The 23,716-nt window shown below is 41.2% G+C and overlaps 1 protein-coding gene across 3 annotated transcripts in view; it reads left to right on the forward strand.

The window, feature by feature from the left end:
- SPATA18 (spermatogenesis associated 18) overlaps nucleotides 1–21,423 on the forward strand; it is a 40,288-nt gene extending 18,865 nt beyond the window's left edge. The window contains exons 4-13 of one of the 3 annotated variants that reach the window (XM_075859695.1): nucleotides 3,063–3,181; nucleotides 5,262–5,357; nucleotides 5,731–5,859; nucleotides 6,616–6,850; nucleotides 7,028–7,186; nucleotides 14,392–14,567; nucleotides 15,360–15,483; nucleotides 15,699–15,773; nucleotides 16,980–17,025; nucleotides 17,406–21,423. In XM_075859695.1, coding sequence (XP_075715810.1) covers nucleotides 3,063–3,181; nucleotides 5,262–5,357; nucleotides 5,731–5,859; nucleotides 6,616–6,850; nucleotides 7,028–7,186; nucleotides 14,392–14,567; nucleotides 15,360–15,483; nucleotides 15,699–15,773; nucleotides 16,980–17,025; nucleotides 17,406–17,413 — 1,167 coding nt within the window. In that variant the 3' untranslated portion in view covers nucleotides 17,414–21,423. Of the gene's footprint in view, nucleotides 1–3,062; nucleotides 3,182–5,261; nucleotides 5,358–5,730; nucleotides 5,860–6,615; nucleotides 6,851–7,027; nucleotides 7,187–14,391; nucleotides 14,568–15,359; nucleotides 15,484–15,698; nucleotides 15,774–16,979; nucleotides 17,165–17,405 lie in introns of those variants that run through there. The other 2 variants (XM_075859687.1, XM_075859699.1) reach the window with 2 other exon arrangements.
- Nucleotides 21,424–23,716: the final 2,293 nt, after the last annotated feature.

Below are 23,716 nucleotides of genomic sequence, written 5' to 3' on the forward strand. Positions count from 1 at the left end.
TCAGGCTTCCTTACCTTGGCCATGTCTCTGAGCGCTAAACACCTTGTACTTCTGGGCACTCCAGGGAGGTTGCAGTACATAGGTACATAGGAGTGGGAATAGAGCAACCTGACAGGAAGGAGTTAATAATGCAGTTGTAAAGGGTTTGCCAGACACAGGTTCTGTGTCGACACCCGGAGTTAATCAACCTTCATAAGCTCCAAGGCCTGCTAGAGTGACGCGATCTGTTACCACTCAGGCTTGCAGGCTGAGGAGAGCGAGAACCTATCACAGCCTGGCCTGACGGTTCTAGCTCCCGCCCTCGGTCTATTTATACCCTCACTTGCAGTCGTTCCTTGCCTGTGATTGTCTTGTTTCCTGGCTCTGCGTTTCCTGCTATTTTCCTGATTGACCGCTGTTTCATATTGACCCTGACCTGACTGACGATTCTCCTGCTCTGATTTTGCTACTACGTACTCTCCTGGTTTTACTCGGCTCGTTCACCCTGCCTGTTGCTCACGGTGTTGCTGTGGGCAACTGCCCCAACTTCCCCCTTTGCTTCTGTGTGCCCTTGTCTTGTGTTGTCTGTCTTGCACCTATTGAGCGTAGGGACCGTCGCCCAGTTGTACGCCGTCGCTTAGGATGGGCTGTGCAAGTAGGCAGGGACTGAGTTGAGGGTAGACTAGGGCTCACCTGTCCGTCTCCCTACCCCGATTCATTACAGCAGTCATTCAAGGGATGAGTTCATCAGTATATATTTTATAGTAAATGTAGGTGAAGCCAACAAGGACCTGGGGCTTTACTCAAATCAGCGTCATGCACTTCTCTCCATTCATTTACACTGCACTAGCAATATAGCTATATCGCTAGTGCAGTCACTTACACAAACACTAACATTACTGCAGTGTCCTGATAATGAATATACATTACCTCCAGCCAGGACGGGATGTGTATTCAGAATCCTGATACTTCTGAATCTTTTCTGTGAGATTCCAGCAATGCAATCTCATTTGAAATGACAGGTTACATCGTAATCTCGCGAGATTACGCTTGCCTTGCTGGAATCTCACAGAAAAGATTCAGAAGTGTCAGGATTCTGAATAAACATCACGTGCAGGCTGGTAGTGATGTATATTCATTATCAGGCACTGCAGTAATGTTAGTGTTTGTGTAAGTGACTGCACTAGTGATATAACTATATCGCTAGTGCAGTGTAAATGAATGGAGAGATGTGCATGACGCTGATTGGTCACTAATTGGTCAGCGTCATACACTCCTCTGCACAACGCCCACTTGGTCTAAAGTAAAACACGCCCACTTGGGCATTAAGAAACTCATTAGCATAAAGCGAAAAATCGCTCATAAAGTGGTTTCAAATAGATCGTTTTTCGAAATAAAAAGCATTACTGTCACCTACATTACAGCGCCGATCTCCTTATATAGGAGATAGGGCACTTATAATGTGGTGACAGAGCCTCTTTAAGGAGGCCAGGGATTTGTGGGTGTGGGGAAATGACAGGAGGATAGATAATCTTGGCGTAAGAATGGCCTGAGCACTGGGTAAGGAGGTTGCAAAGTTTAGAATTAAATTCATGAAAGAAGGTGGAGATGCCAGAGGGGTCATAAATGAAATTACCATATCTGTCCCTGGGAGCCATAACATGATCTTATAATTATCTCGTGGCTCGAGTGTGGGCTTTAAAGCTTGTTTCATAATATTTTTGTTCATTATAAAGTAACATTTTCTCAACAATGGCCAGGTGTAGTTCAAATTCAAGTTTCAATCAAGGGTCTCAAGGTTAGAACAGTAGGGTTTCGTGCCATAGAAGTTTCAAGATCGTGCAGTTGGGTTAAGAGTTTAAGCCTGCTCTAAGTTGCATCCCTCTTAAGACGCTATGCAGTGTCCGTAGAGAACTGCCTTATGAGCCTCCCATAGGGTGGCCAAGGAGGAGACTGTAGCATTATTCTGTGAAGTGCGAAACTTTGGCACATTATGATCTCTCACGCAAAAAATCTTTCTACACCTGCTATAAGCTGATGTAGATTTGTGCCATAAATGTGCAAGATTTCCCCTTACTTCAATTAATACATTTGGCCTCAACTACGCGTCTGGGAGACCACACCGACTTTTCTTGTCACTTAAAATTTGACGAGTAAGTAGAAAAGTTTCAAAGAATTGTGCAAATATGGCGCACGTCCCAACGCGACTTTGGCCGCAATTACACATGTCGTTTTTATGTAGTTTGAGGTCCTGGAGATTTTAATGCAGTTTTTTTTTTTAGCCAATTCCAGTAGGGGAACCAAAAGTAAAGTTCTTCCTTTATACTTCTCATTTCTTTTGAATCCACTTCTGGCTTTGGCTCAAAAAACGGCATCAAAAACTGCATGTGTGATTCCAGCCTTAAAAAGTTGCATTTTGCGCAGAAAACTGCATAAACACTTTGGTAAATGTTGGCTTATATGTTTTATTAAAGGGCACCATGTCTCAGCCTTACCTTCTAGTATTAACATAATAGCATTATCATGTTCTTGTTAGGGTTTTGGAACCACTCCAATTATATAACGCGTTCATTACACAGTTTTACTGAAACCCATTTAGGCTTCTTTCACACTACCGTTAGTACATGTTTACCTCTCTTCCGTCAGAGGAAGAGAGGATCGAAAGATTAAACGGAAAACAAAAGTTCTGCAGACTGCACTTTTGTTTCCGTTCAAAAAAACGGAAACCTTAGCGAACGGAGACAAGCGGAAAGCAACTGAAACAAAAGAATTACCATTGAAATTAATGGTAATTCTAACGGAACCGTTTCTTTCCGTTTAATCTTTCGATCCTCTCTTCCTCTGATGGAAGAGAGGTAAACGTATACTTACGGTAGTGTGAACTTAGCCTTACTAACACATTTAATTATTGTTTATTTATATTATGGTTATTTTGGTATAGTTTTATTTAAGAGAATAAAAATATGAAATACTTTTAGTCATAAATATTGCTTACTATGGACCTAAATTATTGTATTAGGGCACATTGACCAAATTGCTCAAACTTTGCTTGAGAGAGTAAATGAAATTACATTGTGTTCCAGGACTCTCTGGAAAGGGACAAACGAATGAGGGAGTTGTCATCTTCTCAGGAAAAAGAGCTGCACAAACTGGAGTCTCAGTTGGCATCTTCACGTGTGGAACTGAACTCAGTGAGACAAGAGTGAGTCAACAGCCAGAAATTCTATCTATCTATCTATCTATCTATCTATCTATCTATCTATCTATCTATCTATCTATCTATCTATCTATCTATCTATCTATCTATCTATCTATCTATCTATCTATCTATCTATCTATCCATACATATGCAGGGACGTAACTCGGAAACACTGGGCCCCATAGCAAACTTTTGACTGGGCCCCCCTCCCCAGGGTGCCACACACAGCCAGTCCTTGTAGATAGTGCCCCCTGTCAATAGTGCCAGACAGCCCCCTCCTGTAGACAGTGCTATACAGCCCCCCCCTGTAGACAGTGCTATACTGCCTCCCCCTGTAGACAGTGCTATACAATGAACCCCTATAGACAGGAGAAGTCAGCAGCACAACCAAATGAATGTCCAGAGGAGAAGGCAAAATATCCCAGCGAGGGATGGTGCACGCAGGTCCAGAGGGACAGCTTGCACAGAGTAAATAGAAGAAATACTGCAGCACTCAAATATCCAAATGATATTGGTCTTTATTCACCAAGCACTAAAAACTGCAACGTTTCAAGCCCTGTTGGGTCTTTATCAAGCTTGATATGCTTGATAAAGACCCAACAGGTGTTGAAACGTTGCAGTTTTTATTGCTTGGTGAATAAAGACCAATACAATTTGGATATTTGAGTGCTGCAGTCTTTCTTCTATTTCCCCTATAGACAGGGCTATACAGCCCCCCCTGTAGACAGTGCTATACAGCGCCCATGTAGACAGGTCTATACAGCACCCCCTGTAGACAGGGCTATACAGCCCCCCCCTGTAGACAGTTCTATACAGCGCCCCCTGTAGACAGGTCTATACAGCCTACCCATACAGTAATATACAGCCACCCCTGTAGACAGTGCTATACTTTCAAGTGTCACAAAGAGGGACAGTCGATGCGGCGCAAGGCGGGATTTTTTCTTTCTTTTAAGCCACGCCTCTAATCCCACCCAATCCCTGCCCTTACACACCCAAGCCCAGGTTGCTTTGATAGCGGCCTTCAGCTCGTCTGCATTGTTGGGTCTTGTGTCTCTCATCTTCCTCTTGACAATACCCCATAGATTCTCTATGGGGTTTAGGTCAGGTGCAGTGATACTGTTGTTATTACACCAGGTATTGGTACTTTTGGCAGTGTGGACAGGTGCCAAGTCCTGCTGGAAAATGAAATAATCTCCATAAAGCTTGTCAGCAGAGGGAAGCATGAAGTGCTCTAAAATTTCCTGCTAGACGCTGCGCTGACTCTGGACTTGATATAACACAGTAGACTAAAACCAGCAGATGACACGGCTCCCAAACCATCACGGACTGTGGAAACTTCAAACTGGACCGCAAGCCACTTGCATTGATGCCTCTCCACTCTTCTCTATCTATATAGATGATGTTAAAGATGTTAAAATAAAATGTTTTTTTTGGACAAGCACATTTGCACTCATTTTTGCCAGTTTTCCCGGATCTCTCAGTAGACTCAAGTCTATGAGGGATCTGTGAAAACAGGTCCCACACAGGTGGAAAATTGACAGTGAAAAACTGTGTTTTTTCACGCCCGATTTGACACCCATTCGTGTGAATACGGCCTTAGTCTAGTCTTAAGGTGTATGTCCATCTTTTAAAACCATTTTATTTTTAGGTCCTAAATTCTGTTCTGATTACTTTCTTAATATAACTATATAGTAGTTGATTCAGCCAACACTAGAATTTTATCATTTAACTCCTTGTGGATGCAGGTCATTCGGAGCTCTTTATCAGAGAAATGGAGCTTCGCACAATAACCATATACTAAGAAATGCGTCACCACAAAATTTTGGACCTGTTTAGATTAAAAAATAAAAAATGTAAATCATGCTCAGGGACGGGCATTCACTTTAATGCCCTAATATAATCCAATCTTAGATTTAACAAATCACAAGTAATTGCGGTTTTACGAACAATATTATTTAGTGGGACCAAATATTTCGCTTACAGAATTATAATCAATTATTAATGAGTCAGAGCATACGGGATCCAGTTAACAATTACATCTTCCACTTTGTTAACTACTTCTATTTTCTACTTCTGCACTTAGCCTTCTTGAATCTCAAATGGAACTTGAGGAAACAAAAACCAAGTCAGCAACCACTCTCCTAGCAACAGAGGATGAGATACTGCAGCTAAGAGCAGAGTAAGGGGACATTACCTCACCTCAATATTTTGATGTTACAACCTGTTTAGCTTTAGAAGTCCCTTGGGTGTATTCTCTTTACAGCTGAAAGTATTGGATTAAAAGGGGTTATTCTCACCATGAAAACCGCTTGTTAAAAAGAAGCCAGCCTGACGATCAGCTGATCTCCGCAGGTCCGGTTTCTAAAACCCCAAGCAATCTGCGGTCATTTAAATATATGGCTGTCCATGTAATAGCTGGACGGCCAGGGTCCATCAGAGTGGGAGCCACATTTTTTTCATTTTTAAGCATAACTAATTTACATGAACTAAGACAGATTTCACCATAAGACAATATGTAAAGGAGATGTTTTTGACTTTTTGGATAATTACAGTCTAAGGATGGCTCATGAAAACCTGGAACTGAGAAAACTAGAATCGGAGGATGATTATCAGCGCAAGATACGGTTGCTGAAGGATGAGATCTCCATATTATCAGCTGAGAAGAGTATGCTACATGGAAGGTAAGTAGTTAGTCAGGGTTGAATGTGTCTAAAAGCAGCAACCTATAGGTCCTGGACCAAGGGGTAACGATGACAAACATATTGTACCGTTTGTCTAATAAATCATTACAAATAATATACGGGACTTGCTGTTGAGTGAGGGCAGCCTCGATATACAGGCGTACACAGTGGCTGCTGCCACTCAAATGTGAGGGGGTGGGAGAGACAGAAGCAGCGGTCTCTTCATGAATACATTGAACTCATAGGACTGAGTCTGGTGCATTTTTGTACAGTGTTATTAGAAAAATGATGGTGAATCTTACGACAATCTTAGTAAAGAAGATAGTTGGTATTAGTATTAGAAAAATGTGGTTTACTGGGACATAAACTCTGAATAAAGAAGGTGTGGATTCCTGCTAATACAAATCCTCAGCTTATAAGGAGAAGGAAAGTGGAACTAGACTAATTGAACTTATAGGGTAAAAACCCGTGGCATATCCATGACCAATCCGCTACAAATCCGCAGTGTGGAATATGTACCGAAGATGGTCAACAAATCCGCCATGTCTGAACATGGCCTAAATAGGATGGTGCACCAGCAAATTTAAGTGATTGATTGAGAATTATAGCCTAACGATAGCAGGAGGTATGATACTACATATCCTTGCATTGTACTGTGTGATCTTTATCAGCTATTCAAATGAACAAAAGATAGAACAAGAAAAAGCTCACATGTTTTCTATAATGTATCTATGTTTGAATATCTTCATGTTGCAGACTTTCCAGAAGCCGTTCTCCTAGTCCAATCCGCCACTCCAGCAGGTCAGCCAGTCCATATGCCAGAAGCGAGTCACCTACTGCTGCCCAACTCACCAATTCATCTCGCCATAGTCGGTTAATATCTCGTTTTAATGACATCTATGCCAACGATCGTCTAGACGCACAGAACCTACTGAGACGCTACATTGAAGACTTAGAGATGGTGCAGAGGATCATTTTTATAGCTACTCTGGTACGTGACAGTTTAATTATAGCTCAAGATGTATTTAGTATTATACAGCAGTATTAATGCTATGATTCATTGCTCTAAAATTGGAATATTATCCTTTTTGCTCAAAAAAATCTTGATAAAAAAATCTTCGAGTGTCGATAAAAAAAAAAATCTAATTAGAAATTTTGTTGTATACAGGAATCTTTCCATGCTGCAAAAATGGCATTCAGGCAGTTTAAGCTCCGAGTACGAAAGTCATTGTCTCCATCTCACATGGGACCAGAATCCCTAGAGGATGCCGTGATTGACTACATTGTCCGCAATCTGGATCTCTACGATGTCCAATCCAGTGTTAACGTATGGCTTTGTGTTTGAAAAATAATAAGGTCTCTTTCACACGGCTGTATTTTGTTCAGTATTTGGAAGCCAAAAACAGGAGTGGGTCCAAAATACGTAAAGAAGTGCAACTCTTTCCAATACTATTCTCTGTTTATGTTTCACTTCTGGTTTTGGCTTCCAGATACTGACGCAAAATACTGACCAACATACTATACTGCCGTGAAAGTGGCCTAATAATTCTTAGAGAACTGACAATATGTACGGATTCTGTTTTGGACTGTTGTTTCTGCCTGATTAAATGTGTCTAGTTTTAAATTATAAAAGAATGTGTTTGATCTGCCATTTAATCTCCAACAAATCATTGGTTATGCGTCTTGGCATAGCAAGTACAAGTGGCTACTCTTCAGTAAAGGCCCTTTTACTCGGGCTAATGATAGGGCAAATAAGCGTTCATACGAACGCCCGTTCCCGATCATTGCCCTGTGTAAAGAGGGCAGTGATCAGCAAATGCTCGTTCATCGCCTGGTCGGATCTTTTATGCGGCCAATAAAATGGTCACTAGTTGGCATCAAATCTCCCTATGTAAGCAAGGAGATGTGCTGCCAACATGATGCAAATAATTGGGGAAGAACGATCATAGTAATGATCATTTGTCCCGATACATTACCGATCATTTCTCCTTGTGACAGGAGTAAACGATCGCCAATCAACATGCTGTATCGTCGATCGGCGCTCCTTTTAGACGACCCGATATTGGTCGTGAAAACAGAAATTAGTTGCAAAAAATTTATAGCCTCCACCAGACAAGACAAAAAATGGTCGGTGACTGGTGGTCCATGTGGCACAATCCTGAATGATAATATGGTCTTCAACAGCTACAAAGTGTGAATGAGGCATTTTTTTTTATTTGTGTGTTTAGTTTATGACATGTTTTAATATTTGGATAAGAAATACCTAAAATGGTATAATGTAGCACTCTTGTAATATATCTTCATTATTGTTTTTGCTGTTTACCCTTATTTTTCTGTTTATTTTTAATCCATGCAGTGCAAAAAAAACAGATTTTCTTAATCAAACAAGTAGTTTAGGCTTTTTCGTTCACATCTGCGTTAAGGCTCTACGTTCTGACGTTCTGTCTGAGCGTTCCGTCAGAACGGAGCCCTGACTGACACAAAGAGTAGTCGACTACGGTATTCATTCCGTCAAAACGACGGAACCCTTGCACAACTGATACAAACGGAAACCATTGGTACCGGATCCGTCACCATTGAAATCAATGGTGATGGAAACGGAAAACTATGGTTTCCGTTTGTGTCGTTCAGGGCTCCGCTCCGACGGAAAGCTCAGACGGAACGTCGGAACGGAGCCCTGGCGCAGATCTGAACGAAGCCTTAACCCCTTCCCGCTCCTTGACGTACTATTACGTCATGGCAGCTGTATCGTTCGCGCTCCATGACGTAATAGTACGTCACGGGAGTAACGGCCGTTTCGGCCGTCCTCCCGACACATACAGGAGCTGTGACGCTGCTGTCTTGTTCAGCAGCTGTCACAGCTCCTACAGCGGGGACCGATCGCTGTGTCCCCGCTGATTAACCCCTTAAAAGCCGCGTTCTATAGAGATCGCGGCTTTTTAGGGGTTAAGCTGCCATCGCCGGCCTGCTACGCGATAGCGGCCGGCGATGGTGACTATGGCAACCGGACACCAAACAATGGCGTCCGGCGATGCCATAGACGGAAGCCTAGTGGGTCCTGACAACGTCAGGACCCACTATGCTTGCTGTCAGTGAGTAGCTGACAGTTCTAATACACTGCACTACGCATGTAGTGCAGTGTATTAGAATAGCGATCAGGGCCTCCTGCCCTCATGTCCCCTAGTGGGACAAAGTAATAAAGTAAAAAAAAAGTTAAAAAAAGTTGTGTAAAAATAAGAAAATAAAAGATTTAAAAGTATTAAAAGTAAAAATCCCCCTTTTTCCCTTATCAGTCCTTTATTATTAATAAAAATATATAAACAAACAAATAAACTATACATAATTGGTATCGCCGCGTCCGTAACGGCCTGAACTACAAAATTATTTCATTATTTATCCCGCACGGTGAACGCCGTAAAAAAAAAAAAATAATAAACCGAACCACAATCACAATTCTTTGGTCACTTCACCTCCCAAAAAATGGAATAAAAAGAGATCAAAAAGTCGCATGTACCTAAAAATGGTACTGATCGAAACTACAGTTCGTTACGCAAAAAATAAGTCCTCGCACGGCTTTATTGATTGAAAAATAAAAACGTTATGGCTCTTAGAATAAGGTAACACAAAAAGTGAATGATTGTTTACAAAACTTATTTTATTGTGCAAACGCCATAAGACATAAAAAACTATAAACATCTGGTATCGCCGTAATCGTATCGCCCCGCAGAATAAAGTGAATATGTCATTTATAGCGCACGGTGAACGCTGTAAAAAAAAACGAAAAAAAAAACAATCGTACAATTGCTGTTTTTTAGTCACCACGCCACCTAAAAATAGAATAAAAACTGATCAAAAAGCCGCATGCACCCCAAGAAAACTACAATGGATTCCTCAAGGGGTCTAGTTTCCAAATTGGGGTCACTTTTGGGGGGTTCCCAATGTTTTGGCACCACAAGACCTCTTCAAACCGGACATGGTGCCTAATAAAAAAGATGCTTCAAAATCCACTAGGTGCTCCTTTGCTTCGGAGGCCGATGCTTCAGCCCATTACCGCACGAGGGCCACATGTGGGATATTTCTCAAAACTGCAGAATCTGGGCAATAAGTATTAAGTTGCGTTTCTCTGATAAATCCTTTTGTGTTATAAAAAAAATGGTATAAAGAGGATTTTCTTACCAAAAAAAAAATGTAAATTTCACCTCTACTTTGCTCTAAATTCCTGTGAAACACCTAAAGGGTTCATAAACTTTCTAAATGCTGTTGTGGATACTTTGAGGGGTCTAGTTTCTAAAATGGGGTGTTTGATAGGGGTTTCTAATATATGGGCCCCTCAAAGCAACTTCAGAACTGAACTGGAACCTAAAAAAATAAATAAATGAGGCAATACTTCGCTTCTTACATTATACTGATAATGAGCCGTGCCCACCCCGAGATGACCCCAGTTTTGACCGTTTGTATAAACGGAGACCCCTATTAGACCGTTCCAGTGCCCGGTTTTCCCAAGCATACACCCCTGAGAAGTGTATTTCTATTGATGAGTCCCTGGTACATTTTAAAGGGAGGGTTCAATTCCGCGAGTACCTGCCGGGTAAGAGGGCAAGGTATGGCGTGAAGATGTATAAGCTGTGAGAGTGCATCAGGGTATACCTACAGGTTTAGGATATATGAAGGAAAGGCCACCCCCAAACCAGACTGCATCCTGGACTACAATAGGTACATGGGAGGGATGGACTTGTAAGATCAAGCCCTGAAGCCCTACAGCGCCATGCGGTGTGGTATAAGAAGCTGGCCGGGCACATCATACAGATGGCATTGTACAATGCGTACATGCTACGTCGATGTGCAGGCCAGACGGGAACTTTCCTGGAATTTCAAGAGGTGATTATCAAGAACCTAATCTTTAGGGACCAAGAAGGGGGGGGCACCCAGTACTTCTGGAAGCGAGCCCACACGCATCGTACCAGGGCAACACTTTCCAGGAGAAGTTCCCCAAACTGGCAAGAAGGGAAAAAGTCAAAAGAGGTGCAAAGTCTGCTATAAGAGGGGGATAAGGGATGACACAATATATCAATGTGACACGTGTCCCGAATAACCAGAGCTCTGTATGAAAGTGTTTTAAAATTTATCATACATCCCTTGGTTTATAATTTACCCCAATTTTACTTACCCTGATGCACTCCACACAGCTTATCCCCCCTCGTCTTTCCCCTCTGATCCCTGCTGTGTGTCCAGGCAGCTGATAACAGCCACATGTAGGGTATTGCCATACCCGGGAGAACCCACATTACAGTTTATGGGGTGTAGGTCTCCGGTCAAAATGCTCACTACACATGTAGATGAATGCCTTAAGGGTGTAGTTTTTAAAACGGGGTCACTTCTTGGGGGTTTCAACTGTTCTGGTACCTCAGGGGCTTCTGCATACATGACTTCGCACTAGAAAATCCCCAGTAGGCCAAATGGTGGTCCTTTCCTTCTGAGCCCTCCCATGGGCCCAAATGGCAGTTTATCACAACAAATGGGGTATTGCGGCCCTCAGAACAAATTGCGCAACAGAATGGGGTATTTTGTTTCTTGTGAAAATAAGAAATTTTCAGCCAAAACTACATATTATTTGAAAAAAATAATTTTGTTTTCATTCCCAGCCCAATTCAAATAAGTTCTGTGAAAAAACTATGGGGTCAAAATGGTCACAACACCCATAAATGAAGTCCTTGAGGGGTGTAGTTTCCAAAATGGGGTCATTTGTGGTTGGTTTCTATTGCTTTGATACCTCTGGGGCTCTGCAAATGCGACATGGCACCCGAAAACCAATCCAGCAAAATCTGGACTCCAAAGAACACACAGCGCTCCTTTCCTTCTGAGCCCTCCCATGGGCCCAAACGGCAGTTTATCACCACAAATGGGGTATTGCCGCACTCAGGACAAATTGGGCAACAGAATGGAGTATTTTATTTCTTGTGAAAATAAGAATTTTTGAGCTAAAATGACATATTATTGGAAAAAATATATATTTTTTTAATTCCCAGCCCAATTCAAATTAGTTCTGTGAAGAAACTATGGAGTCTAAATGGTCACATTACCCATAAATGAATTCCTTGAGGGGTGTAGTTTCCAAAATGGGGTCACTTCTGGTGGGTTTCCATTGCTTTGATACCTCTGGGGCTCTGCAAATGCGACATGGCACCCGAAAACCAAACCAGCAAAATCTGTACTCCAAAGAACACACAGCGCTCCTTCCCTTCTGAGGCCTCCCATGGGCCCAAACGGCAGTTTATTGCCACAAATGGGGTATTGATGCACTCAGGAGAAATTGGGCAACAAAATTGAGTATTTTGTTCCCTGTGAAAATAAGAAATTTTGGTAAAAAATTACATCTTATTGGAAAAAATGTCATTTTTTTAATGTCACAGCCCAATTGAAATAGATGCTGTGAAAAAACTGTGTGGTCAAAATGCTAACAACAACCATAAATGAATTCCTTGAGGGGTGTAGTTTCCAAAATGGGGTCACTTTTGGTGGGTTTCCATTGCTTTGATACCTCTGAGGCTCTGCAAATGCGACATGGCACCCGAAAACCAATCCAACAAAATCTGGACTCCAACAAACATATAGCGCTCCTTTCCTTCTGAGCCCTCCCATGGGCCCAAACGGCAGTTTATCACCACAAATGGGGTATTGCCACACTAAGGACAAATTGGGCAACAAAATGGGGTATTTTGTTCCTTGTGAAAATAAGAAATTTTGATCACAAATGACATTTTATTGGAAAAAATGACATTTTTTTCATTTCAGAGCCCAATTCAAATACGTGCTGTGAAAAAACTGTGCGGTCAAAATGGTAACAACAACCCTAAATGAATCCCTTGAGGGGTGTAGTTTCCAAAATGGGGTCACTATTGGGGGATTCCTACTGTTTTGACACCTCAACACCTCTTCAAACCTGGCATGCTGCCTAAAATATATTCTAATAAAAAAGGGGCCTCAAAATGCACTAGGTGCTTCTTTGCTTCTAGGGCTTGTGTTTTAGTCCACGAGCGCAGTAGGGCCACATGTGGGACATTTCTAAAAACTGCAGAATCTGGAGAATACATATTTATTAGTGTTTCTCTGGTAAAACCTTCTGTGTTACAGAAAAAAAAATGAATAAAATTGAAATTCAGCAAGAAAAATGAAATTTGCAAATTTCACCTCCACTTTGCTTTAATTCCTGTGAAATGCCTGAAGGGTTAAAAAACTTTCTAACTGCTGTTTTGAATACTTTGAGGGGTCTAGTTTTTAAAATGGGGTGTTTTATCAGGGTTTCTAATACATAGGCCCCACAAAGCCACTTCAGAACTCAAGAGGTACCTTAAAAAAAAGGCTTTTGAAATTTTCTTAAAAATATGAGAAATTGCTGTTTATGTTCTAAGCCTTGTAACGTCCAAGAAAAATAAAAAAATGTTCAAAAAACGATGCCAATCTAAAGTAGACATATGGGAAATGTGAACTAGTAACTATTTTGGGTGGTATAACCGTCTGTTTTACAAGCAGATGCATTTAAATTCAGAAAAATGCAATTTTTTCAAAATTTTCTCTACATTTTGCAATTTTTCACCAATAAACACTGAATATATCGACCAAATTTTACCACGAACATGAAGCCCAATGTGTCACGAGAAAACAATCTCAGAATCGCTTGGGTAGGTTTAAGCATTCCGACGTTATTACCACATAAAGTGAAATATGTCAGATTTGAAAAATGGGCTCTGAGCCTTAAGGCCAAAACTAGGCTGCGTCCTTAAGGGGTTAAAGAGCATCTGTTACTAAAGTATTATTTTTCTTTGTATTTGGACACGTAATTAAAGAACCATGATAAATATAAACAGCATTATATACAGTAGCTGTGTTTGCAGCTGTCCTAAATTTTATTTATCTGAAAATTCATGAAGGGTTCCACCCTTGTCTAGCCCTCTTAGGGCACGTTCAGACGTGGCGGAATTTTTCCGCTGCAAATGTTGGTGCAGATTTGGGGAAATTACGCAACAAATCTGCAGCAACATTTGCATATTTGACAGGTAATTCAGACGTTGCAGATATCACAGTGGATTGCATTGCAAAGGCTGAAATCTGCAGTGAAATTCCGCTTCTTCTCCACAAAGTCATGAGCATGCTGCGGAGGGAAAATTCTGCACCGCAGCCTGATTTCCGCACAGTTATTTTCTGCAACGTCTGAACTAACTTTCCTAACAATGTATAGAAACAGATGTAAAAAACGGCTGCTGCAGAATTCCACTGCGGACTGTCTGCAGCGGAATTCGACAGCAATTCCGCCACGTGTGAATGTGCCCTTAGAATGCTGGATTTAGCAGCTGATTCGACCTCACGTACATTGCTGAGCTGTAGAAAACTTGTTTTGTTAAGACAATGAGACGTCTATTTTCTTATAATTCTGTATTTCTTAGTTATATACCTGTTGGTATAATGTAACAATTTTTATTTCTGAAGTGAATATTAAGAGAATAATAATTTACATACTTCATATTTTTATTTTAGGATGTAATCAGTGCCATGAACGTCAATCCTAAAATCTCTTTCCCTGCTGAAGTAGACTTTATTCTGATCAGTGGCTTTATCCGGGAGGTTTGTCGGGTTGCATTTGCCATGCAAACCCTTGAGGCCCCATTAGACATTGCATTTGCCGTCGATGGAGAACTGTTTAGTGAAACCAAGTAAGGAAAGTTCTCAAAAATATACATATACATATGCTTTATATTTTCGTTCAACAGTTAACCCCTTCCCTCTGCAGTTGCTTTCCGGATTTTCACTTTAGTTTTTTCCTCCCCACCTTCCAAAAGCCGTAACTTTTTTATTTTTCCATCAATATTTCCGTATAAGGGCTTGTTTTTTGCGGGACAAGTTGTAGATTTTTCACGGCACCATTTATTGTACCATATATTGTAGTGGGAAACTGGAAAAAAATATTTGTGGGGTGGAATAGGAAATAAACAGGGAAAAAAACAGCGATTCCTCAATCTTTTGGGGGATTTTGTTTTTAGGGCGTTCACCGTGTGGTAAAAACAGCATGTTAACTTTATTCTGCGTGTCAATACAATTACGGTGATACCAAATTTATATAGTTTTTTTATGTTTTACTACTTTTACAAGGAAAAAACTGATGGTTAAAAATAAAATTTTAGTTTTGTCATCATATTCTGAGAGCCATAACGTTTTTATTTTTCTGTCGATTTAGCGGTATGAGGGCTTATTTTTTGTGGGGCGACCTGTAATTTCTATTGGTGTAGCTCCTGGGCCCTAATGCAAACTCTGTAACACGATTTCCATCATTCATAATACTGGTATCTTGTTTTGTGGCAGTAGGATATTTGGGGCCCCTCGGGTTCCAGCGCCCATTTGCAACGGCTATCTCTTCACCCCCAGCTATGCCCCTGAGCAGAGTGTTGATGCGCTGGTCTTATTGTTTTGAATGACAGTATAATATTATTGTGTTTTTTTTCATTTAGATATCGTCGTACATATGACTCTGAGCTCACTGCTCCATTGGTATTTTATCACATGTGGCCGACTTTGATGGAAAATGACGTTGTTGTTGTAAAGGGGGAAGCTGTGACAAAAAGGGGTGCACTGGTAAGTCCAAAGTATTCTTCACACACGACTCACCTTTTATGGTGGGATATCAAAGTTCATTGTATATAATGTACCTTGTATGCCAATTATACAAGGCAAAGAGCGGACAGCACTGGACTTTCCATATAAATATAGAAATCTTTATACATACATATGGTACATGTAATCTATGTAATATGTGTGATATAACATTTTCTTGTGTAACTTAACTTCAGTGGAGCCCCCGCAAGAGCAGAAGTAGAAGTTGCAGCCCTATACGATCTCGATCAGTCAGCCCAGGCCGGACCTTGGTAAGTACCCAAGCTCACAACTGCAATAAATGTTATAAAATGTAATACAAACATTGATCACTTTATCTTAGGTTGTTTTTTGTTTTTTATCTCAAATTCAAAAGTTATAAAACATTGTCAAGTTTCAAAATCATGATAATGATAACTCGTAAAGGGGAATAGGAAGATGTTAGAGGGAAAAAATAATCATATACGGTACCTGTTTTTTGGATAAATCTAATGAGCCACTGAACTGATATGGAAAATGTCATGGCTTGATTGCTCCGAAGCTAAATTTCCTTAGGCCTCACACATGACCACATTTTTAATCCATATCGTATAGATTCCCACTACATTTCAATGGGGCCATGTATACCGCCGTATATAAATATGGCAGTATACAGGAATTATTTTTATGCAGAATCTATTGAAAAATGTACAGCAGTCTTTATTGGGTACTATATATTGATCCAAGTTTCCCCCTAAATGCACTGTATTCTGTTGTTCAATGGAAAAACTGGTTTTAAGATACATACAGACGGTCGCATGTTTGAGACCTTAGGGTGGGTTTACACGGGCAAATTTCTGCCCATAACGAGCGCTGATCGACGATATAACAAGTAGATCGGCGCTCTTTAGAAGGCCTTATTACACGGGGCGGAGCTATACAGTTTGCATCATTGTCAGCAGCACATTCACTGTACATTCACAGGAAGATGTGCTGCCGACAACAATTATTTTACAGGCTGCAGAAAAGATGTGATCAACCAACGAACAATTGTTTGCTCGTTTGCCGGCTAATCGCTGCCTTCTTTACACGGGCCAATAATCGGGCCATTTACTGGCCTGTGGGGCCTTTGCTCAGCTGTCAGCACAGTGCCAACCTAGGCAGCTGAGTCGTGTGACACGGGCAGGTTACTATGGAGAAATTGCCTAACACACTTTAATATTAGGTAGTTCGGGAGTGCCTCTTTAGCGACCGGTCTGTTTCATTTTACTTACTTCTCTACCTTAAGTCCAAATTGATGCCAAGCTGCGGGCCGACAATGTGCAAGGAGGCTTAGTAGTATTCCAACCACACATTTATCTATTTATCGCTTCTTTATTATTTCTATTTTAAGCTTTATTAAGTAAAACTTTCCAAAATGACATTTTATAGCAATGTGTAGATCCTTTCTTAAGAAAAGAAGATGTCTTAGTATTTCTTCTATCCTCATGTATTTTCAGGCATCTAGAAGCCGTAGCCCATCCCCACGAAGAAGTGGAACTCCACGTAAGTTAAATGATAGTCAGCATCTTGAACTGTCTATGTTGAGTTCATAAAGACACAGAATCAGCAATATGAAGGAGTCCAAGTTATTGCAGGAAGGATATAGCCGCAAACCCAATAAAACATACTGAAAAGCTGAAAATGTTTTCAAACTTTTTGCAGAATATAGATGACATTTATAAGTGTGAATATTCATACCGGTAAAAAAAAAACTCCAGACTTCGGAAATACAAAACCAACAAAGAAATATCTAACAATGTTGTTCTAGCTTCTATGAAGTCTGTCTTTCCAAGGGAGGATGAGCAGCAGAGCACTGTTGGTCACTTTGTTAATCTGTGTGACATGTTCACCTATAGATAATTCCCATACGTTTTCTCCTTTAGGATTCTAAGTGGCTTTGTGTGTGAAGTCTGTCCATCATGAACCGGTCAACATCAATGGTGCTTTATGTGTTCTCCAAAGTACCTCAGACCTTCATTGTCAAAATGTGAATGACTATTTAGTTCTTGTTTATACATAGTGTGTTTTATTACTATTTTGTGAACATTACTAATGTACTTTGTATTGATTTTTGTAAGAGAATTATGATAATAATGTGAGTTTCATGATCGGCAAGGTGTGTGCAGTATCAGGTGGGGAAGGCGTCTTATCATGTGGTTAAAGAAGAGATCATTGCAGAATCTGAAAAGTTGTCAAAGAAATTGTTTTAAGTATTTACTGGCCATAAATGAGTCAATCAGATTTATTTTTACTAAGTATTTAAAAATATAGAACTATTTTGCCTACGTACTCCATATTTTACTGTATGTGTGATGACATGTATTGTGTCTATGATATATGTAATATTCAAAGGCAGAACAGCAACTAAAAGAGGAACTCACAGTTGTCAATTTGTTAATACTTTTCCAGGAGGAATAACAGAGGAACTCTGTACAATGCAGAGTTCTAAGAAAAGATGCTCCAGCATTATTATTTTATGGAGAATATAAGTTTTTAGTAAAACAAACATGTCAGGATAGCTTATTTAACTGATTCAATCAGATTCCAAATAAATGGGAAGCACCCCTGTAGTGAAGCGTGGTGCTCGTTGGGCTGGGATGGGTTCCCGGGATACAGTCACGAATTACCCCAGCACACACACAAAAGAATAGAAGTTTTTTTCTGATTCATCAAATATTTATTCTTATTTTTAGTTGTATTTCATATATTTGGTTTCATATAGAAAAAATAAATTAACAACATGTGCATAGGTGACATAATCCTAAGCATGTTACGTCGGTAGTCCTGACATTGATGATACAGTCAGCAATTGTAACATCTTTCATTTTTGCAATTAGATCTGTTATTAACCTATGCTGTTCCAGCGCAGTATATTATAATGACAGGTCCAATGAGCTATAGTGTACTGGTTGGATAATAAAGTAGACTAATACTCAGCTTTATCTATGAGCCTGACATTCCCCCGCCTTCTGTCGCCCCCTCACCATGATTGATGGCCTTTGAGATTTTGCATATTTTGATAAATCAGACACAATTGTTTCATGTGGAGTTAGGGCGGATTCACACGAACGTGAATTGCGTCCGTGCAGGTCGCGTGGACCAATAGAAGTCTATGGGGCAGTACAGACAAGACAGTCTGTGCTTTTTGCGCAGCGTTTGTCCGCTGCGTAAAAAGCGCGACACGTTCAATATCTCGGCGTATTTCGCGCATCATGCACCCATTGAAGTCAATGGGTGTGTGAAAACCACGCAGGTCGCACGGAATCACTTCCGTGCGAACTGCCTGTTTCGCGCAACAGCTGTCAAAAGGATGAATGTAAACAGAAAAGCACCACATGGTGTGTCATAATGATGGCGGCTGCGCGAAAATCACGCAGCCGCGCATCATATGCTGCTGCCTCACGGAGCAGGTAAGTGGCTTTTGCGCAGGCAAAACGCCACGTGTTTTGCGTGCGCAAAAACGCCACGTTCGTCTGAATCAGGCCTTAATCTGTGTGTCCTGCACAAGCACTTTTATTAAGATTTAAAGTGAATGTCCACTGTTGAACACCATTTAATTTCTCTAAAATTCTAAATAGTGTCAAATTCTGTGATTATTTTAATAATATATATTCATAGGGGTTGTAGCTCTGTTACATAGATCTGCTACTTTTCACACAGCCAAAGTTACATGATCAAAATTCTGTCTGCCTGCAGCAACCACTAGGGGGAGCCTACTGGAAATAGATTCAAACAGCTGAAGTCAATATATATTTCCACTGACAGTCTCAGCTATAAGACATTTATCGGCGCGGCACAGAGTTAAAAACTGTCTTTAGCATTAGACATTTATCATGACCCGGAGACAGTTTAATAAATAACTCACAGACTTAGCAGTATTTTGGGTATTGGATTTGTAGACCATGTCTTTTGTTTAATCTTTTTGGAATAAAGTCATACAATAGAAATGTAAGGGCTTGTCCACACGTAATGGAATTTCTGCGTATTTTCCGTCCGGAATTGCGGACGGAAAATACGCAGCGGAATGCAGTAACAGCATAGTGGGTGAGAATTTACAAATCTCATCCACACGCTGTGTAAAATTTCTGAGCAGAAATTCACCTGCAGTGTGTATTTTTCGGACCGCAGCATGTCCATTCCCGCTGCAGAGAGTTGACTGAGTTGCTGCGTTTTTCCCATGTTACCATCTCCCAGCAATGAGAAAAACGCAGCCAAATACGCAGGAAATGGTTTGCTTTTTCCGCAGCTGAATATCTGCTAATTTCAACGGAAATGCTGCAGAAATTTTCTGTAGAAATTCCGTTATGTGTGGAAAATCCTTCTAAGTCTTTGTGTCCGGATTCTGCCGGGCTCTAAGGCACGGTGGGTTACACAGGACACCTGTTCTCCTGGTAGGTGGTGTTCCTAGCAATGGGATTCCCACCTATAAGACATTTATGGCATATCCTTTAGTACTAAGTATTAAATGCTCATAACATCTGCAATCTGTCTCATGGTGCTCACCTTAGTAAACAGGCTCTGAAGTGTAAGGTCGGGTTCCCACGTAGTGTAAACACTGCAGAATTTCCGCAATGGAATTGTGTGTGGAAATTCCGCAGCATTTACAGTAACAGTAAAGTGAATGAGAGTCAGAAAAAACCTGCAGCGTAAATGTTAATAAATTGACCTGTGATGCAGAATTTAAATCCGCAGCACGTCCATTTATGTTGCGTTTTCATTGATTTTCCATTGCGGGTTTTCCACATTGGATTCAATGGGGATGCAAAACCCGCAACATATAGCCAAGCGTTGCGACTTTTGCGGCTTATTCTCAGTGATTACGCCGCATAAATCGCAACTACGGGAAAAAAAATGGCCATAGTGGCTCTGAATAAAAAAACATACTTACCCAGAAGTCTGTGTTTCTTCAACCATTCAATCCGGCCTCCTGGGATGACATATTATCCCATGTGACCGCTGCAGCCAATCACAGGCTGTAGCGGCGGCCAGGTCTGATACGCTGCACAGTTGTTACGCAGTGTATCTGACCCATGGGAACCCAGCCTTAGACAAACCAGCAGGTGTACAGCATGACACTGCAATCCCCACCAAGACATGTTTTAGTCTTGAAGCTTGGCCATATTTACACGTTGCAGAATTTTTCCGCTGCAAATGTTGGTGCAGATTCGGGGCAATTACGCAACGAATCTGCAGCAACATTTGCATACTTGACAGGTAATTCAGCCGTTGCAGATATCACAGCGGACTTGCCACAGATTTCAGTTTTTGCATTGCAAAGGCTGAAATACGCAGTGAAATTCCGCTTCTTCTCCGCAACGTCATGAGCATGCTGCGGAGGGAAAATTTTACACCCTAGCCTAATTTCCGCACAGTAAATTTCCGCAACATCTGAACTAAGTTTCCTAAAAATGTATAGAAACAAATGTAAAAAACGGCTGCTGCAGAATTCCACAGCAATTCTGCCCCGTCTGAACGTGGCCTTAGGCTGTTTTTCTAAGAATTGCAAAAAAAGGCATCAAAACATTGAAAAACATACACAAAATATTGAAAATGAAAAACGTCTCGAAACCAAGACTATGTCCCGAAAATATGGAAAAATCTTGGTATCAGTTTTCTTTATCTGGGATTTCATTTATTAGTGACAGTGTTCTCCATAGGAAGTCACACAGTTTATCCTGTGATAGGAAGCTCTGAATCATTTACTGATCCACTACTTGTCATCAAATGGGTCAAATTAAGAGAATGTGTGAAAGGCCACATAAATCTTTCCTCTCGAGCGTAATTGATTATTGCTGTATGACATCGCTGATGTAATATTTTACACTGACTGTAATCTCCATTTGATCTCTTCATTTGTCTTTCATTGTAACTTCACTATTTTTGTATTTTTTACCTAAGATTTTGGTGCTTTTCAAAAATATATTTAATATTAAATGCTGTGAATTCCTGCATTTGGACTTTTTGATCAATAAACATTTTAAGTAATAACTCTTTGAGTATGTGATATGCTTCTCCTTTTAAAATGTTAATTTTTTTTTGCCATAACAGTAATTGCATATTCTTCAAATTGTATATGGGCATGCCCAGACGTGGCAGAGTTCTTCCGCCACTGTCCGCATCAATGCCGCACAGAATCTGCGTTGCAGATTCTGTTGCGGCTCTGCCTAAAATGGGCATTAAATTGATGCCGACTAGCCGTTGCGTATTGAGGTGAAAGTACTTACCTTCTCTCTATCAGTGCAGGATAGAGAGAAGGGGCAGCACTTTCCCTAGTAAAAGTAAAAAGAAATTCATACTTACCCGGCCGTTGTTTTGGTGATGCGTCCCTCTTTCGCCATCCAGCCCGACCTCCCTGGATGACGTGGCAGTCCATGTGACCGCTGCAGCTTGTGATTGGCCTGTGATTGGCTGCAGCCGTCACTTGGACTGAAACGTCATCCCGGGAGGACGGACTGGAGGAAGAAGCAGGGAGTTCTCGGTAAGTATGAACTTCTATTTTTTTTACAGGTTGATGTATATTGTGATCGGAAGTCACTTTCCAGGGTGCTGAAACAGTTACTGCCGATCACTTAACTCTTTCAGCACCCTGGACAGTGACTATTTACTGACGTCGCCTAGCAACGCTCCCGTAATTACGGGTGCACACACGTAGTCACCCGTAATTACGGGTGCACACACGTAGTCACCCGTAATTACGGGAGCCCCATTGACTTCCTCAGTCTGGCTGTAGACCTAGAAATACATAGGTCCAGCCAGAATGAAGAAATGTCATGTTCGTAAAACCAATACGCTACGCAGAACACATAACATCTGCGGACTTCATTGCGGAATTTTGACTCTGCATTGAAGTCTATGGAGAAATTCCGCAATGAGTCCGCAACAAGTCCGCGACACGTCCGCAACAACCATTGTATGCTGTTGGCACCAAATTTCGCACCGCAGCCTATGCTCCGCAGCGGAATTGTCCGCAATGTGTAAACGAACCCTACTAAAAAGCTGTGGAAGGCAATGGAGAAACGTGTACGCTGCGGATTCCAGAGCAATTCCGCCACGTCTGGTCATGCCCTATTAGTGCCCAAAGGAGTCAATGACAGTCACCACTAGGCTTGTGTCCATGCAGGGGTCAGTCTCCAACTCAAGGCCACACACCATTAGTGTAGGACAGTGGTGATCAACCGATATATTATAGGGGTCTGAAATATGGCCCTTAACTCTATCAAAGTGTCGCAGATCACATTAAGCCAGGGACGACCCAAGGGGTAGACACACACACACACACACACACACACACACACACACACACACGTATGATGTATATTTTACACAGCTAAAACATGACGTAAAACAGGTGTGGACTCAGCAGAAGAAAAGAAAACCTTTCCAATACAGACCTTCGAAGATTTGAAAAATACAGATGGAGAGGTAAGGGCACGTTCAGAGTTTTTCAGCTGAAAATGTTGGTGCAGATTTAGGGCAATTACGCAACGAATCTGCACCAACATTTGCATATTTTACAGGTAATTCAGACATTGCAGAAAACACAGCGGACTTGCCACAGATTTCAGTTTTTGCATTGCAAAGGCTGAAATACGCAGTGAAATTCCGCTTCTCCGCAAAAGACAGTGCATGCTGCGGACTGAAAATTCTGCACTGCAGCCTATGGTCCGCAGCGGAGTTTTCCGCAACGTCTGAACTAACTTTCCAAAAAATTTATAGAAACAAATGTAAAAAACGGCTGCTGGAGAATTCCACTGCGGACTGTCCGCAGCGGAATTCCACAGCAATTCCGCCACATGTGAATGTGCCCTTATACTGGTATATGAATAAAGCCATAACCTAGATACACATACATAATTATATATACTACAGCTTTTGGAAATGGGAAAATTATCATAGTGCCTCCATAACAGAGTAGTAGCTCTTTTGTTCTTTAAGGTTGGACAGAGCACGTAACATACAGGGGCACTTGTGCCTGATTCCCCCTGGTTGAAGCAGAGTGACACTGAACGTATGCTTTACTCCTTAGGCCCTGTTTACATCATGTTTTTACCTAGCGTGTACGTCAGTATAGCACCCAGCATACATGCTAAACATTGTCAGATATAGGCCAAAAGTGTGTGCATTTGGCCTCAGTCTGGCTGGGATACATTACAATACTGCAAAAGGAACGGTATTGTAAAGCATAATAGACTAC

This window comes from Rhinoderma darwinii, chromosome 1 (assembly GCF_050947455.1).
Source record: "Rhinoderma darwinii isolate aRhiDar2 chromosome 1, aRhiDar2.hap1, whole genome shotgun sequence".
Taxonomy (NCBI): domain Eukaryota; kingdom Metazoa; phylum Chordata; class Amphibia; order Anura; family Rhinodermatidae; genus Rhinoderma; species Rhinoderma darwinii.